General features: G+C 45.2%; 1 protein-coding gene across 2 annotated transcripts in view; it reads left to right on the top strand.

The window, feature by feature from the left end:
- The window catches only part of PSKH1 (protein serine kinase H1), a 39,258-nt gene extending 24,876 nt beyond the window's left edge, over window positions 1–14,382 (top strand). For both annotated transcript variants that reach the window (XM_075040496.1, XM_075040495.1), the window contains exon 4: window positions 6,884–14,382. In XM_075040496.1, coding sequence (XP_074896597.1) covers window positions 6,884–7,201 — 318 coding nt within the window. In that variant the 3' untranslated portion in view covers window positions 7,202–14,382. The remainder of the gene's footprint in view (window positions 1–6,883) is intronic.
- The last annotated feature ends 888 nt before the right edge of the window (window positions 14,383–15,270 follow it).

The following is a 15,270-nucleotide window of genomic DNA, read 5'->3' as shown; positions in this document are numbered from 1 at the left end:
TGCACAAACCAAACCATCTGTGCTGGTGTGATGGAGAGTGCAGCATCAAAATGGGAATGAACAACACAAATGGCGTGCTCATCTCCTGTGACATGGAGTGTTGCTGTTAACAGCGATAAGGGCACCATATGAAGGCAGTCCCACTGACCAAGTGGACGTGTTCAACCCAGTCTGTCTGTTGGGGCAGGCTCATTCCCAATAAATCTTTTTTGTCTTGTAAAACTTCAAAGTAGCTGTCTGATGGTTTTCTGTAGGTGAACCTGGCAGGAACCCATGTGCTGCTGTAGGGTTTCTCAGCCTCCCTGGTGCTTTGAGGCTTCTCCAGTTCTTGATCAGACTCATCTTAGGAATCAGTGGGACTGGGATACAGAATTTTGACCTAAGAGTGATTTTTTGCAGCTGTGATAACATGCTTTGTGCTTCATGTTTTTGTAAAGATCGACTGGCAAGGGAGATACAGGCCTTTGCGGTTCTGGATGTCGGTTACCTTCTCCATAACATCATCTTTATAGCTCATGCCCGTTCTCCTGAAAACAACACATAACTTGGGTAGGAGTCAGAAAATCGATATATATTTCTCCTTCAGTGGGTACTGTCAAGACTAAAAGCAAAGCTTGGAAGTCAGATGGCTGGTTCTTCTTTTATTTGCACAGGACTAAACAGAAGATCCCTCTGCAGCTTTATGTCTCTAGGAAAAATGTCAAGGAGCTTCAGTGTGTCTGTGTAGGCCTGTGCAGCGAGTGCTGTGCCTGTGGAGTCAAGGAGACCTCTTGGATGGCCAGGGAGGAGTTGCTGTTACCTTGGAGAACGCTGTAGTTGGGCTCAAGCATGTCACCTGTAAGAAATGGGTCTGTCTGAAGTTCGCCTGGTTGCCATTTCAGACTTCATTCATGGTTTCACCAGGCAATGAAAGCACGATGAGACTTTGGAGTTTGAGCATCAGAGTGACCCTGTGCCACCTAAGTGACCCTGTGGTCCTCCTCTAGGTTATCTGTGAAGGTGCAGGGTGCTGAAAGGTGTCATCTGAGCCTGGAGCAATGCAAGGGGACAGGCACTCTGGCAGGGAGGGAATTTTGCCAATAACTGCAGTTCTTAAATATATGATGCCCATGTACATCTTTACAGCCCATCATCCTTCTCTTCCTGAGAGGCCTCTTAACCTCTTGGATTTGGTTGTTGAATAGGATAAGTCTGCGTGAAAGATAGAAGTGAGGAATGGGTGACTGCACGGCTCATCTCAAAGGTTGTGAGTTACTAACTGCAGTTTTTCTGTTTCAAAGATCCTCACAGTCACTAGAGAAAGTTCAGCAGTCTTTCCTGCCTCCTAAGGATCTCCGCATACCCAAAGGTTTGTGCTAGTTAGTAGGTAGGATGTAGTTTTGGTGGAGTTTTTTAGTTTTGTTTTAATTTAAGGATCCTTTACAGCTTACAGTAGTACTAAGCATTACTGCATCTCACCTCTTCTCGTCTCAGAAGCCTGGCAGTCCTGCTCCTGCCTGGTGAACAGAGGGGAGAGCTCCTTAGAGCTGTTGTCTTGTAAGCATGACCTGGTAAGCCTTCACCAGTGCTTCTTGATGATTAGATAAAGGAGAGTAAATTGATGGCAAGACATCCTCCTTCACGTTCTGCTGAGCCTGTAAAGATGTACAAGAGTAAAGATGTGCTGTTGTTTCCTTTGGTTGTTGCAGGGACCCTCGTTATTTCTGCATTAGGTTGAGCTATTCAGATTTACTTACTGCAGCTCTTCTGCTCCCTCCCACTTGTTTTTTTAATTCTGCTGGGTCATGTTTTTAGCCACTCTGCTAAATTCTAGAGTTACAGATGTTACTTTCCAGAGGATATTCAGTCCTCCAACATAAGGGCCAGCAGTCTCCAGTGTTAAAATAGTCTGTATCCAATGTTTGTCTTGTGAGAAATGAGATTTGTGAAACGGATGCTGCACCAGCTATCCCAGACATAGGACTTGATTACAGCTGTTTGAAAAGCTGGTCAGCTGTAGGAGGTCTCTGCTGGCATTCAGTAAGTACTGCTGAGGGCTGAGATTCTGCTCAGAATATGGCTATTTACCTTTTTTTACAATATGTAGAAAGACAGCAGAACTACTGTAGTACCTTTCCCTTCTGGAGGAATGCAGTCTAACAGAGGGAGTGGCACAGAAATTATACTCAAACTGCAGTACATTTGAAATCAGTTCATAGAGGAACAATGGTGCAAGGTGAACAAGTATCAGTGGCTTCTCTTCATTTTTGTGGCATTTTTGTGCCAGAAAAGAGAGAAATTTGGAAATTTGTCACTGCAGTAATGAGATTAAAGGCAAGGCTATCTGATGGGATTTAGCTGATGCAATGTTTCATGGCCACTGGATGGGAGCATTTTTCTTCCAAGCCATTCTGTTTCTCCTCAGAGAAGCGGAAGGGCAGAATCTCCTCTAGATTGCTTCAGTCTTGTTTTGTGAGTGCGCCTTGTGTCCTGCACTCATGTCTTTCTTGGTGTTCCCCAAACACACCATTGTTGACCTTCCTCAGCTCTTACACAAACTCCTGCTGCTGCCTTGCAGTGTTAATCAGGAGGGTTCCTTGGGTTTTGCTAAATTAAAACTGCTGTTTTGCCAACTGATGCAAGGATTCTGGAGAGTGGATACACTTCTCCAGGGACTGGGGTTGAAAACTGCTAAATTCATTCCACTCAGTGCTTCAGTAGAATGTAGCCTTACCTATTTTTAAAGAAAAGGCTTCAGTGAAATAAAACCAGAGGTGTATGGTACAGCAAATGAAACCTCTGGCTGCATAAACAGATCAATAAACTGATTTGTGTTTGCTGACCAGAAGAAAAATTTAATTGCAAGTACTCCATATTCACCATTTGTGGTGAAACTAGAGTAATTGGAATAATAAGAAATCCAATTTGCTTTTGTTTGGAGTTAATTCTTCTTCGGGTTTCACTAAACTGGACTGGTGCAATGCACGGGCCTCTCAAGGCTTAGGCTGGTTATGTATTCACAGTTTCTAGGTCTTCAGACTGGTATGTTCTTCATGGATTTCTTCAAATTCTAAATTACCACATTTGCCATCTTTTAGTATGACTTGAAATGGTTGAAGTAATATTGTTCCTGGTGTTTAGAGGCTTGTTTCACCCGCCAGAATCTCCTGCTCTGTGTTGGGCAGCCATTGGTTCACTGAAGTTTGAATGCGTCTGAATGGCAAAATAGCTCTCAGGTTGCCTCAAGTTCCAGATCTGTGCAGTCACTAGCATCTGCAAGAGGAAGTAATGCTTTCCTGCATGGCCTGAAGATGTATTTCCAAGAAAAGTATTGTTGTGTCAGCCCTAAAGTATTTTTCATTTGAGTGCATCTCCTGCATCTGTTTGGATTTAGGTAAAAAAGAGAGGATGAAGATCCCGGCATGATTGTATCTCTGTGAGGGACAATATTGAGAAAGGTAAAAGATTTTAGGTAGATGGGAAGACATACCGCAGGAAGAACAATAAGGTTGGAGTTGTGTGAATGTGTTTTCTCCATTTGAGTAGAACAAAAGCTGTTTCAAGGTATCTAAGTCATCTCAATTGCTTGTAACAGTTATGAAGATGGTAGTAAAGAGTTCTTAAAAAGTTATTGTTGCAAGGAGAGTAGAATTGTCACCAGCATTTAATATTGAGTTAAAGTGGGTAAATTGGATAGATGTATTGTTAGCTTAGACCTCTCGTTAGCATTATTTGGAGAGTGGAAGATGACTCCTCTATGAAGGAATGGGGTGAGCTCTCTGTCTGCTAGGAGGAGGACAAAGAAAGAAGTGATTGGAGGCTAATGGGTTATAGACAGGTAATGATGAATTTGTGATTTAACTGTATGAATAGCAGATAACTCAAAAGTGTCCGAAAAAAACTACGGAAAATAATTTTGATAAAAGTGGAGGAAAAACCTCTTGTTGCTGGGTTTCATTTGGATCTGTCCGTCTATGGAAGAGAGAACCCAAAGGTCATCTGTAACTGGAGGTCTGGAGTTTAAAAGGAATGTGATGTGTTGACCTGCCAATTCACGTATGGTATGACCCTGGTATTACCGAAGATTATGCCAATAAAGATTAAACCCTGCAAGTTGATTCCCTTTGCTGTTTTTTTAACAAAGGAAGCACCTTATCCAAAAGTCTGGTAGCAAATCTATGGGCTTGAAATGCGATTTATATCTCCCTGTGGCAGAGGCAGATTTGGCTTTTTGGTTCTGTTTTTATAAACAGCATAAAGACTGAGCTCTTCGAAGGGTCCATAGTTCTGCAAAACAGACCAGTGTGTTGGATTGCAGTTGTAACCTTTATGGTGGCTTTTGCTACATTTGAAATGTTTTTTTTGCTATTTTATTTATCCTCTATATAAACAAACACCTTAAGTCTTTGATCAAAGATTGTCCCTATTCTGTTCTAACAAGCGCCTGTTATTTTCTTACCATTAATTGTCAAGATGCATTTCATCAGCTAAGAAAAAGTTATTTAAGGCAGGTCATGACAAACTAATTATATTTGAAAGCGGTAGACAGAAAAGCTTGAATTTTAAGAAATTTTTGTAACTGATTTTGTTCTTGAAACGTGGAGGGGAGTGGATTTTGGACATAGTTTCAAAGCACAGAAGTGGTGTCTGATCCACAGGCGAAGGCTGTGCTTCCTTCCTGAGCACTCTGGCTCTAAGTATTTCCATTTCTATCCTGAGTATGTTCAGGAACGTTTTTAGGTTTTTATTCATGTACCGGTATTTTCTTTACATCAGGTAGTTCATATCATTTTCAATCTCTTCTCTTGCATAGTTAGTGACAGTGATCATACATCTAACTGTAGCTAAGCTGAGTAAGCCAGACCATTTTAGTCATTGCTTGTGAAATAAGACTTTCTGTACCCTGATCATCCTAGCAGCCGGTTCCTTTGCTAGAGCGTGAGTTCATCTTTCCCGGCCATGCCACTGACTGTCCCTGCTCCGGGGCCAGGAGCAGTGCAGTAACTCTCAGAGCATCCTGGCTTTCATTATAAAATCCTCCTGTGGATTAGCTCTCTTGCCGGTGCCTTTGAGTCTTTTGAAAGAGAAAATTGCTTTCAGTAGCAATAAATTGCAGACCTCGAAAAAATCAGGACATACCTTTTTTAGTCCTTTTACACAAGAAAAGGGCATTATATCTGACTGTACAGTTGGTGGACCCCGGATTTTGAAATAGCTGGATTCTTTTCTTCCTCATCAAACGAAGATAGGAATGAACGACACAAAATAGCAGCCTTTTTCTTTTTTAACCACACATGCTGTTTCTACTCAGTTACACGTATGTGTTTGTACCTGACCTTAATTATTGTGTTGAAATCTTCACTTCATTGCATGAATCTGCTCAGGCTTTTTTTAATGCAGCTTGGGATGTGTTCTCCACGTACTTGAAAAATTCAGTATTGGTGGTTTCAGGAGGGGTGAGACCCACACAACACCCAGTAATTGCAGAAACCTGCTTTTGCCTGGGTCCATTTGACACTTGGGTTTTTTATGCTAGCCATATGCCTTCTCCACTCTTACAGTGGATTTTGCCACAGTTTTCTTCCTAGCTTTGTCCACAGCCCAACCTTCACATCGTGCTAAAGGAAGTGTTCTCACTTCTCATGTTAGTGCAAATATGGTGTTTTGTCAGAAATGAAACAATTCCAGCATGCATGGCTGTAGGTGTGTGTCTCATAAGTTGTTATGGCTAAACTTTGGTGTACTGGGGGATATAGGAGGCATTTATTATAGGACTAATTAATTATTTTGGACTTGGTAAAACTAGTATTTTGTAAAAAATTTCATTCCTCTTTCCTTGGTAAGCATTCCTGAAAATTCCTTATATCTGACATTTATATATTGTTAGAATGTTTTATGGGCTTGTTTCCAGCCAGGCTGAGTTGGCTGTTCCAGGGTTGACCAGTAGCAACATCTCTTATGTTTCCAAATGGGAGTGAGACTGAGTACCATGGCAGAAAAATCTCCTCAGTCTTGGTTTCAGGATTGATGCAGAGGTCAGTGCTTGCTCGCTAGATGTGCACCTTAAGATGAAGGCTTAGAAGAGAACGAGGGGTCTGGTGTCAGGATCTGTGCACTCTGAGCAATACGGCTCACATTCAAGCAGTAATGGCTTCATCAGATACAAAGGACTTGGATTGAGAAGGGTGTTCAGTGGGATACAGTCACTGTTCTTTTTGTAATAGTTGTATGATTTTGGAAGATGACGTGAGGAGATGAGGTGGGAGGCCTCTGGGCCAGCAGTTGGAGCAGGACGTAGGTCTGGGAACCCCTGTCTGTCTGTGGTGCAGCAACTGGAGCAAGTACAGGACCAGAGGGACCAGGGAAGTCCCAGCCAGCTGCTGGAGAGACAGTTGAGGCTGGGGGTTGACTGAGACCCCTTTGTGCGTGTGCACACGCGTGTATAGGTGTCTGCAGGGGTGAGGCATCTGGAAGGAGTGAAGATCCAGGGCCAGTTGCTGAACAGACGGCATGTGCAAGGGGTCCATGGGGGTCTGTGCCACAACTGGAGTAGGGTCTGCAGCCTTGGGGCTTGCTGTGCCTAGATGCTAGCAGCTGGGAAGACTGGGATCCAGGGTCAGCTACTGGGCAGGCTGAGTGTCTGAGCCCAGCTGCTGGAGGGATCCATGCCACACTTATGTACGTATAGGCATTTCCCACTAATTCAGCCTCTCCCCCTAACAGTCTCTTGAAGTAATTGTGCCTCATTCTCCTCAGGCAGATACTGTTGGTTACAACTTGGAAGATTTGAGGATGAGAGAATGGAAGCAGCAGAATCCCCCGAAGCACCTTTTGGGGATGGGAGGAATTAATCAGCAAAGCTATGCCAGGATGTTTCATTCTAATAATCTCTTTTGTATTTCAGCCCTGGCCCAGTGTGTCCAACCTGGCCAAGGATTTCATCGATCGTCTACTCACGGTGGACCCCAGCGACAGGATGACAGCCCTTCAGGCCCTGAAGCACCCGTGGGTGGTCAGCATGGCAGCCTCTTCCTCCATGAAGAACCTGCACCGTTCCATCTCGCAAAACCTTCTCAAGAGGGCGTCTTCCCGCTGCCAGAGCACCAAGTCTGCACAGTCCACCCGTTCCAGCCGCTCCACCAAATCCAACAAATCACGGCGGGTTCGGGAACGGGAGCTGCGAGAGCTCAACCTGCGCTACCAGCAGCAGTACACTGGCTGAGCACTGGGCTGGGACCTGCCAGGCGTCTTTCCAAATGTCTTCTCTGCGGTGTAGCTGTGCAGTACCCTTTGCTGCACACTCACTCAGTGAGAAACATCCAGGTTCCTCCCTCCCTCCAGGTGTCCCCCTCATCCATGAGGAGGTGTCCCCCACCCTGTGCGGAGGAAAGGGAACCTCGTGGTGGCCATCCCACCCTGCAAGCTGTGCCATGGGGACTCATTCAGGAAATGGGGGAGCCCTTGTGGGCTCAGAGCACAGCTCAGAGCCTCAAGTAATACACAAATTAAGGAGCCACATGGGGAGAAAAGCTTTTTCTGTAGCCCAGGAGCTTGGTTGTTCATAGTTATTTATTAATACCAAAGTGTTAAGTTTCTGTCACTTGCATATGAAAAAAAAAATCACTTTATGTGTACGTACATGCACGTATGTGTATGCACATACATGAGTGGGTGTGTATATGTATTTAAAAATTATGTATACACAAATTTTGAGCTGGTTTAGTCACTCTGTGGTGCCTTTGCAGTGAAGCTGGTATGAGTCACATGCAGATGGAAGTAGGATAGCTCTGACTCACTGGCGTGCTGCCCGCCAGCTCCTCGCCAAAGAGATGCCAGACAGCAGTTTTCCGTGACGGCTGGGAAGCTGCGAGGTTTCCCCCAAGGGCTGCCATCCGCCTGATGACGACAAGGGTTTACTCAAGCTGTACGAGAGCTGCCATGCAAATTGGCAACCAGGCTGAAGTGTTGCGAGCCCAGAGCTGGAGTTTGAGTTCTTTTGATCTGGACTGGGTGGGCGCTCCTGATGGAGGGGTGGGAAGAGGATCATTGTCCTGCAGGAGCTTCACAGTACGCAAGAGGTATCTTTAGTAAGGCAGGCTTTTTGGGGGGGTTCCTTGCTGTCCCCCTTGAATTATCCTTCCCCTATTTGCAGCAAGACCAGTGCCTACCATGCAGGGTTTGTTGTTCTTGCTGTGATATGGCCCTGTCATGTCTGTGACCTGTTCGTGTCTTGCACCCTTCAGAATAGAGTTACTGACCATGTCACTTTAACAAAACTTTGGAGGTTCCAGGTATTGCTCCCTGTCTGCAGATTTTTCGGGGCTTCCCTGCTTTGCATGCCTGTTCTGCCCCAATACTGCCATCCCTTCTCTGGGACAGTGAAGTGGTGGTGGGAGCTGTTGGGATGGCCACAAATGGCTCCATAGCATAAGGGTAGGGGCTTGAGTAGTGGAGGTCTGATCCTGGAGTGTCAGCAGTGATTATCACTGGAGATGTTGCACAAACACCTTAAAGCTGTTAGGTGTGACTTAAATCCAACAGGAAAAAGCTGCCTTTCAGGTTTCCTTGTACTGGATATGATGTGGGTGATGTGGGGGCCTCTTGTGAAGGGTCGTCTTGGGGAAGATGGGTACTGTAGAACTGAGCTTTGTGCAAGCCTGCTGAGATATCTTCCAAACTAGTCAGAGCAGCAGAGCGGGGCTGTTGGCATGGTCTCAGGGTGAATTCGGCTTCTTGTGATAGCAGAGACAAGATCTGCAGTGAAGGTGAATGCTGGTTTTTGAAGCTTTTCATACAAAGCCATACGGTTTGCTTCATGGTGTATGGTTGGGAAGTGCTTGCTTAGCTCTGGGCTGGAGGTGCAGGCTATGCAAGTTCAAGGGGTGGGCGAGCATGGCCTTTCTGCCCAAGATTGATGTCTGTGCTGCTGTGTTTTAGTGTCAGCAAGGTTTTAAGTGGTTGTTCACATCTCCAGGGAGCTCTAACTCCACTGGCTGCAGCCCCTCTTGGTCAGCAAACAGCAAAGCAGCACAGCTTTGGTGGGAGAAGACTAAGTTTTCTGTGCTAAGGAAAAAAAAAAGGGAATTTCTAGGGATGTGCTTCCCACCCCAAAGCTGGGATGGGCCATAACCACTGAACACAGCTCTGTGTGCCCAAGCGTGCGATGGCGAATAGGTTGGAGGAAACCTGAGGACAGCCAGTATGTGTAGCAGGGGTGAATTCTAAATCCTTTGCATATCATTTTGAAAACTCTGGATCCTTTGCAGGCTGCCCATTCTCTGAGTGGCCACCCTACCATATCACACACACAGTCTTTCTTCCATCAGCATTAACGGATACCGCAGGATTACCAAAAATTGGGCTTTTTTTCAACTCTGTGGACTGCAAAAAAAAAAAAAAAGGTTTCTTCAGCTTCCTTTACCTTCTCATGTAGTTTTCCCTGGTTCGTTACCATGAACTATAAACTAGATGTAATTTCTGATTTCTGACACAACAGGCAGCTTGTCACATTTTGCTTCATAAAGAATTCAGTGCCCCTCATATTATTGCAAACAGCTCTCCAAAAGCAGCAACCACTCTAAGACAAGTATCAACTGGAAAATTGTTCTTACCCTGTACATTAAGAGATGGCAGGATGCTCTCTCAGAGGGCTTCTGATTTTGAGCTGTTACTCATAAGAGTATTCTGCATATTTGGAGCATCACACCCAGGCACTGCGATTTCTTTTACCTCCTGGGTGCTTTTGTGCCCCTCCCCAGATTACCTTGCATGTTTATCCTTAAAATAGGTAATTTGCCTACGCAAGGAGGTCAGACTGATGAACTGAGCCAAGACCTCTAGAACCTGAGACCCTTCCCTTTAACCACTCGACCATCAAAATGCACAGGTGTTGTGCAGATGTCTACTGTTCCTTCATGCTTTCCCTCATGGGAGATAAATGGAAGTGGAGAGGAGGTCAAGATGTTGAGCTCTGGTCTGAGCAGGCTTGTTTCTTCACCTTCACAAAGCAGAACAAGAATCTTCTCATATGTGACAATTTTTGCTTTGTTGCTCTTTTCAGCAATTGGGTTTTCACCAGGAAAAGTTAAGAGCGATATTGGTCATAGTGAGTTTAGGGTGGAATATGTTTTGGGAAGCAAGATGTTGCTATATAGGTTCCTGACAGTATCAGTTTTCTGTGATGATACACTACGACTCGGAGGTGAATTGGCAGAAAGGAAGATCCTTCACATGCATGAGCAATACTGGATAGCTGCAACCTGCCTCTTTGTATGGAGATGCTTGTGGTCCTCAGACATCCCACTACTCGGGAATTGTGCCAAAGAGGACCAAGTCCATCTCATAAGGGGTTTTGGCTTTTCCAGAAAAAGAACTCTAATTCTCTTCACAAATGCAATGTTTTCTTGTTTGCATGGAAAAATCAATGTAAACGTGGAGAAAATCTTTACGGGCTTTCCTTCCATCATTTGATTAGAACACTCTTGGCTCAATCCCTCTTCTTTTTCTAAATTCAGTATTTGCAGGAACTCTTATACCCAGACAATAACATGTGTGGGCAGAGGGGAGAGGAGTGGAGCTGTGTCCAGGTGTCCCTTGAAGTCCTTGCTGATCTTTCTGTTTTCACTCTGTCTGGAAAACTGTGATGGTCCAAATGCTATGTTGCAAGGTCCATCTTAAGAACAATTCCTTGGGTGCTTTTATCCTTACAATTGTGGCACATTTTCAGCTGGGTCTGGTGTAGGGGTGGGGTGTGGAGAGGCAAAGTGCTGTGATTTTGAGCTGTAGTTCAGGTGCCTTCAATCAGTCCTCTAAGAAGCTCTTCACTGTGAATTATCTCAATTGTCTGTCTTCTGGTGCATCTCAGTTTATCTTAATTCTCAGGAGTTTATACTTTTCAGGAGTGTCTTGTTTGGGGATTTTAGAAGCTAAAATCTCTGAAATGTTTTTTCTGCTCTTCCGTTTCAATTTTTAAATCTTCTGCTTTGGCTTTTAATGGTGATTCTTAATTTGGCTCACAGGGTTTTTTGGAAGACTTCCTCTGGTACTGAATTAGCTGGGAGAACACAGGTAACAAAGCAGACCATTGCTGAGTTGCAGTCTCTATGTTAGCTGGGGTGCAAATCGCAGAGTGCGTTTGTTTTCCATACTTTTGTTCATGCAATGGAAATGAAGTTGTAATGACACCTAGTGGCAAACTGTAGTGTGTCCTTGTCCAAGTACAGCCCTCTTCTAGTTGCGTTCCCACTGTTTCAGGGTGAGATGCTCTTACAAAGAGGAATCTGGGTTTGGTGTGCTGAATGATGGTCTTGGACCACAACCTGCAGTCCTAGATGTTCAGCAACCTTCTCAGTGTGGCACTGTTTTCTCCCATACTGATGCCGAAGAACAGCATTTTAGCCCACACAGGGATGAGCATGAGTCCACATGTAGCCTCTGGAAAGGGTGCTGAATGCTGGGGAAAAGATGTGTGCAGTAAACCCTGCAGTGTCTTAAGGAAATGCTCACCAGCACCCTGCCTTGGGGAGACATCTTAGGGGATACTAGGAGAAAACAAAGCCTAAAGATGCTGAGATTGGACTTGGTAGGTTTGGGACTTTCTCCCATCATGAGACACAATGGAGCAGCTCAGGGTGTTGCTTCCCAGAGTATTCTGTTTCAGGGAAATGCAGTTTTATGGAGTAAAGGGAATTGTGGTTGTTTGTCTTTTGGAACTTAGCAGTACTGTGTAAAACAATCCCATCATTTTGTCCTGGGAGTTTGGCTGCTCTCCTGGGGGAGAGAATTATGGCTTTAAAGAGTATGGCCTGTTGATTGCTTGATTATTTTTTTTTTGAGGGTTATGGGAAATGAATGTGAAAAGGTCTTCCAGAAACAACTTTAGGTGGTCTACAGACTTGCATCCAGATTTTTGAGTATGTAATGTATTCTTCTATGCATTTTGCTAAAACAGCAATTACATGTCCCTCTTTGATTTACCTCTCACACTTCTCAAGCTTCTAAAGACCAACATGTCAACCCAGTGGTGGTAGAACCCCCCCTTCCTTCAGTCCAGAACAAGCCTGTGCTGTTTAACACTGAGACTGTAATAGCATCCAGATGCTCCTGCCAGTTCCTGGACCATGTTGTTCTTGGAAACATGCAACCATACGTGAGGGACAGCTTTATAGCGTTGTGATGAGAGTAAGTCCAGACAAAAGGGCTCTGACCTGCTGGCTTCGGCAGTGATGTGGAAACCAGCTGCAGTGTAGGGCCTGCGTTACGTATTTGTTTTGGAAATGATAAGCCCTCAAACTCTTAACTTCTTTGGAATTTGGATATTTTCTTCTTTTAGGTCAGATGTTTTCTGCTCTGGTAATTTACAGTCTTTCTTATACCTTGCTCCATTTCTCAATCCTGTTTTCTACCCGGGTGTTTGGCTGAAGTACTAATATAGTCAACTTTTATGTAATGCACAAACTGGAATAGGAATTGTGGTTAACTCGGCTACTGGGCAGTAACTCTGGATTTGGCTCTGCTGGAGCCACAGTGAGTCCTGGAGCAAGGTAAAAGCATCTATACGGTGTCTTGCAGGTGGGAGAAGGCTCCCTTTGAGGACCCTGCAGTGCCGGCTCAGCTAGAGATGATCTTGTACAACGTAGGACAGCTAGGGCATGGCTGTTACAGGCCTCTTACTAGACTGCATGGGTCCATATTCCTATTTTAAGTAATGATACTAAAGATTCGGAGGGTTTGAGGCGGGGTAGATTAAAATCTCAATTGTTTGACTTAATTTAGTTTTCTAAATGACCAAAGCAACACAGAGATAGGTGGGGGGGGGGGGGACCACACCCTCTGGAGGAGTTCCAACTGTTCTCTGGTGGCAGCGTATTCCAGATGAGCCCTTGGATTTGCAGGGAGGGTGGTTGCGTCCCGGCCTATCACCAGCTCAGCTTCGTCCCAGAAAATATCACAAAGTGCCTGTACCACTCAGTGCTGGATACCCAGTCCCAAGTTACTTACACCACTCTTGGGAGGTTTTTGGTGCTTTTTTTGACCACTCAGTCTCCTCTTTCAGCCTGGATTAATAACGCAGCTCTTGGGTGCTCTGGAGGCAGGTGCCTGCATGTCAGCTATGCCTTACTGTGCAGGAAATTTGCCAAAAAAAAAAAAAAAATGTGAAGCAGCAGGGATGCGCAGTAGCAATGGCATCATGTAGCTTGGTACCTTGCACCCTTGGTGTCCCTGTGGTGGAGGGAGCTCTACCTGCCTGATGACAGTTTTTCCTTCTCCCACTGTCCTCCCCTGCATGGTAATACTGTAGATCCCTTGTGTGTGATGGGCAAGCTACTTGCTGCTGTTGCAAATATCATTGCACTGTGTTTGCTGAATGTGGAAGAGATCTGTGGCCCCAATGAGGTGTGTTAGAAATGAGCGGCTCCTGCGTGGACGCCCAGATGCCGTGAATTTTCCTGTTGCCTTTTGCTACGGAAAGACGCCTCCCGGGAAGCTCTCAGGACCGGAGGTCTTCTGGCAGTTGCTGTTATTTTTGGTCGCCAAATTTCCGGTGCTTGGTTGGAGCGGTTTGGAAGTAACTCCGGTCGCGTCCCATTAGTCTCCTAACGGGGCTGTTTTGAGAAGCATCCAGTTCCGTGACTTGCCTTTTGAGTCCTGTCTTTACACTAAGGACTGTCCTGTAGGATGAGGTCTGAACCATTGTAATTAGTCTGTAATGTTATGATTAGAGTGTACAGAATTATTTATTTTGTGTATTCAGTCTGCTAAACATGTAAATGTATTCTGTGTACCCCATTGCTCTGCTGTCGTTACTTCTGGCTCTTGGATCACCCACGGGATGACCAGCTTTCCAGGCTGTGAATGATGCATCAAAAGGCAGGAGCTGCTCACCCCTCTAACATGTTCTTAGAGCACAGCAAGAAAGTACCGAAGTGCCCGTAAAAGAGTTTGCTGGTTTCTTTAACACAGCTGCCAGGCCAGGAGCTGCCTGAGGGAGACCTCTTGCAGGGCTGAGTCGGGCACTCAGCCTCTTGCTGGAAGGCAGGGTTTGGAGGCTGAACAGGCACTTTGGGACACTTTGTTCACTTTTCTTTGGCTGCGAGGCGGCAAACAGGGCCAGAGAAATACCCTGGTTTGCCCACAGCAACTCGTCACCTCTCTGTTTCACTCTGAGCAGCTTTTATGGGTGCACAGGAAAATGTGTAATATCAAGTGAAAAATGCATACCCCTTTGGAATCACCTTCTCCTGGAAGGGAGGTGATTTTTCAGGGGCAAGGGACCCTGTCCCAGGAGTGGCAGGGATGACAGTGACCTGAACACACAGAGCAAGCGACCCATAGTGCTGCGGTTGATCAATTCCTGTTTGAAGCTCTGTGTGGCCACGAGTTTCTTCTGCCCATATGGCCCATCCCCACATCTCTGACGTTCAACTATCTTTAAGGTCATTTAGGAGCTAACTAAAGCCAAAACCAGAGTGTTCTGCTTTCATGGGATGGGTCTTCTTTCAGGTACCATGGAGTGAAAGCACGCTCTAAATGGCAGACCCGTGGGACCTGTGTGTCCTGAGTGCAGCTGCTACCGCCGGCCTTAGGGGAGGTTTGCAAGGAGCTCAGCCCCAGTGCCCTTCTTCCCTATGTCCCAGGTGAGGCTTTGCAAGGCAAAAGAGTCTGAGCCAGCAGCTTCACAGGTTTCTCTGCAAGCCCCAGTTCCCTGCTGTAAGTTTGCTCCAGTTGCTCTTGTTCTCTGCAGAGCAGACCACTAAATGAAGCTAAATTTTATCCAACCAAACTAAAACTTATCAGCCCTGGGCTGTATTCAAGCAGCTTTTTTTTTTTTTTTTTTAAACTCAAGCATATGGGCCAGACTATTTGTCTTTACCCTCCACTCATTATCTATAACCCTTCCCATGGGTACGTCTCTGTGTAGCATTGAGCTTTCTCTGTGACTACTTGATGAAGAGTGATTACAACATTTTGGGGGCTGTGATTCACACAGCAAAGGTTTTATATCACATTCACATCATGGGTAATGAAAAAAAACCCCACACCTCATGTTGGGACAGTCTGATCCTGCTTCTCTCCATGGTGTCCTTATGAGCAGCTCTATTTGGAGGTGCCAGGAGGCAGGTTTTAATTCATTGACCATGTGTGAACACAAGATTTTTTTATTTATCTTTTTTTTGCACCTGCCATTGTCTCAAGAACCTGTTTGGGTGAAAACACTGCTTTCTTCTGAAAACCTGTTGCCTGGCCTTGAATTTTTTCAGCTTCAGATTTTCCTTTGGTATGGCCTTGAGT

This window comes from Buteo buteo, chromosome 11, assembly GCF_964188355.1.
Source record: "Buteo buteo chromosome 11, bButBut1.hap1.1, whole genome shotgun sequence".
In the NCBI taxonomy this organism is placed as follows: Eukaryota; Metazoa; Chordata; class Aves; order Accipitriformes; family Accipitridae; genus Buteo; species Buteo buteo.
This window is presented reverse-complemented; position numbering and strand designations above follow the sequence as displayed.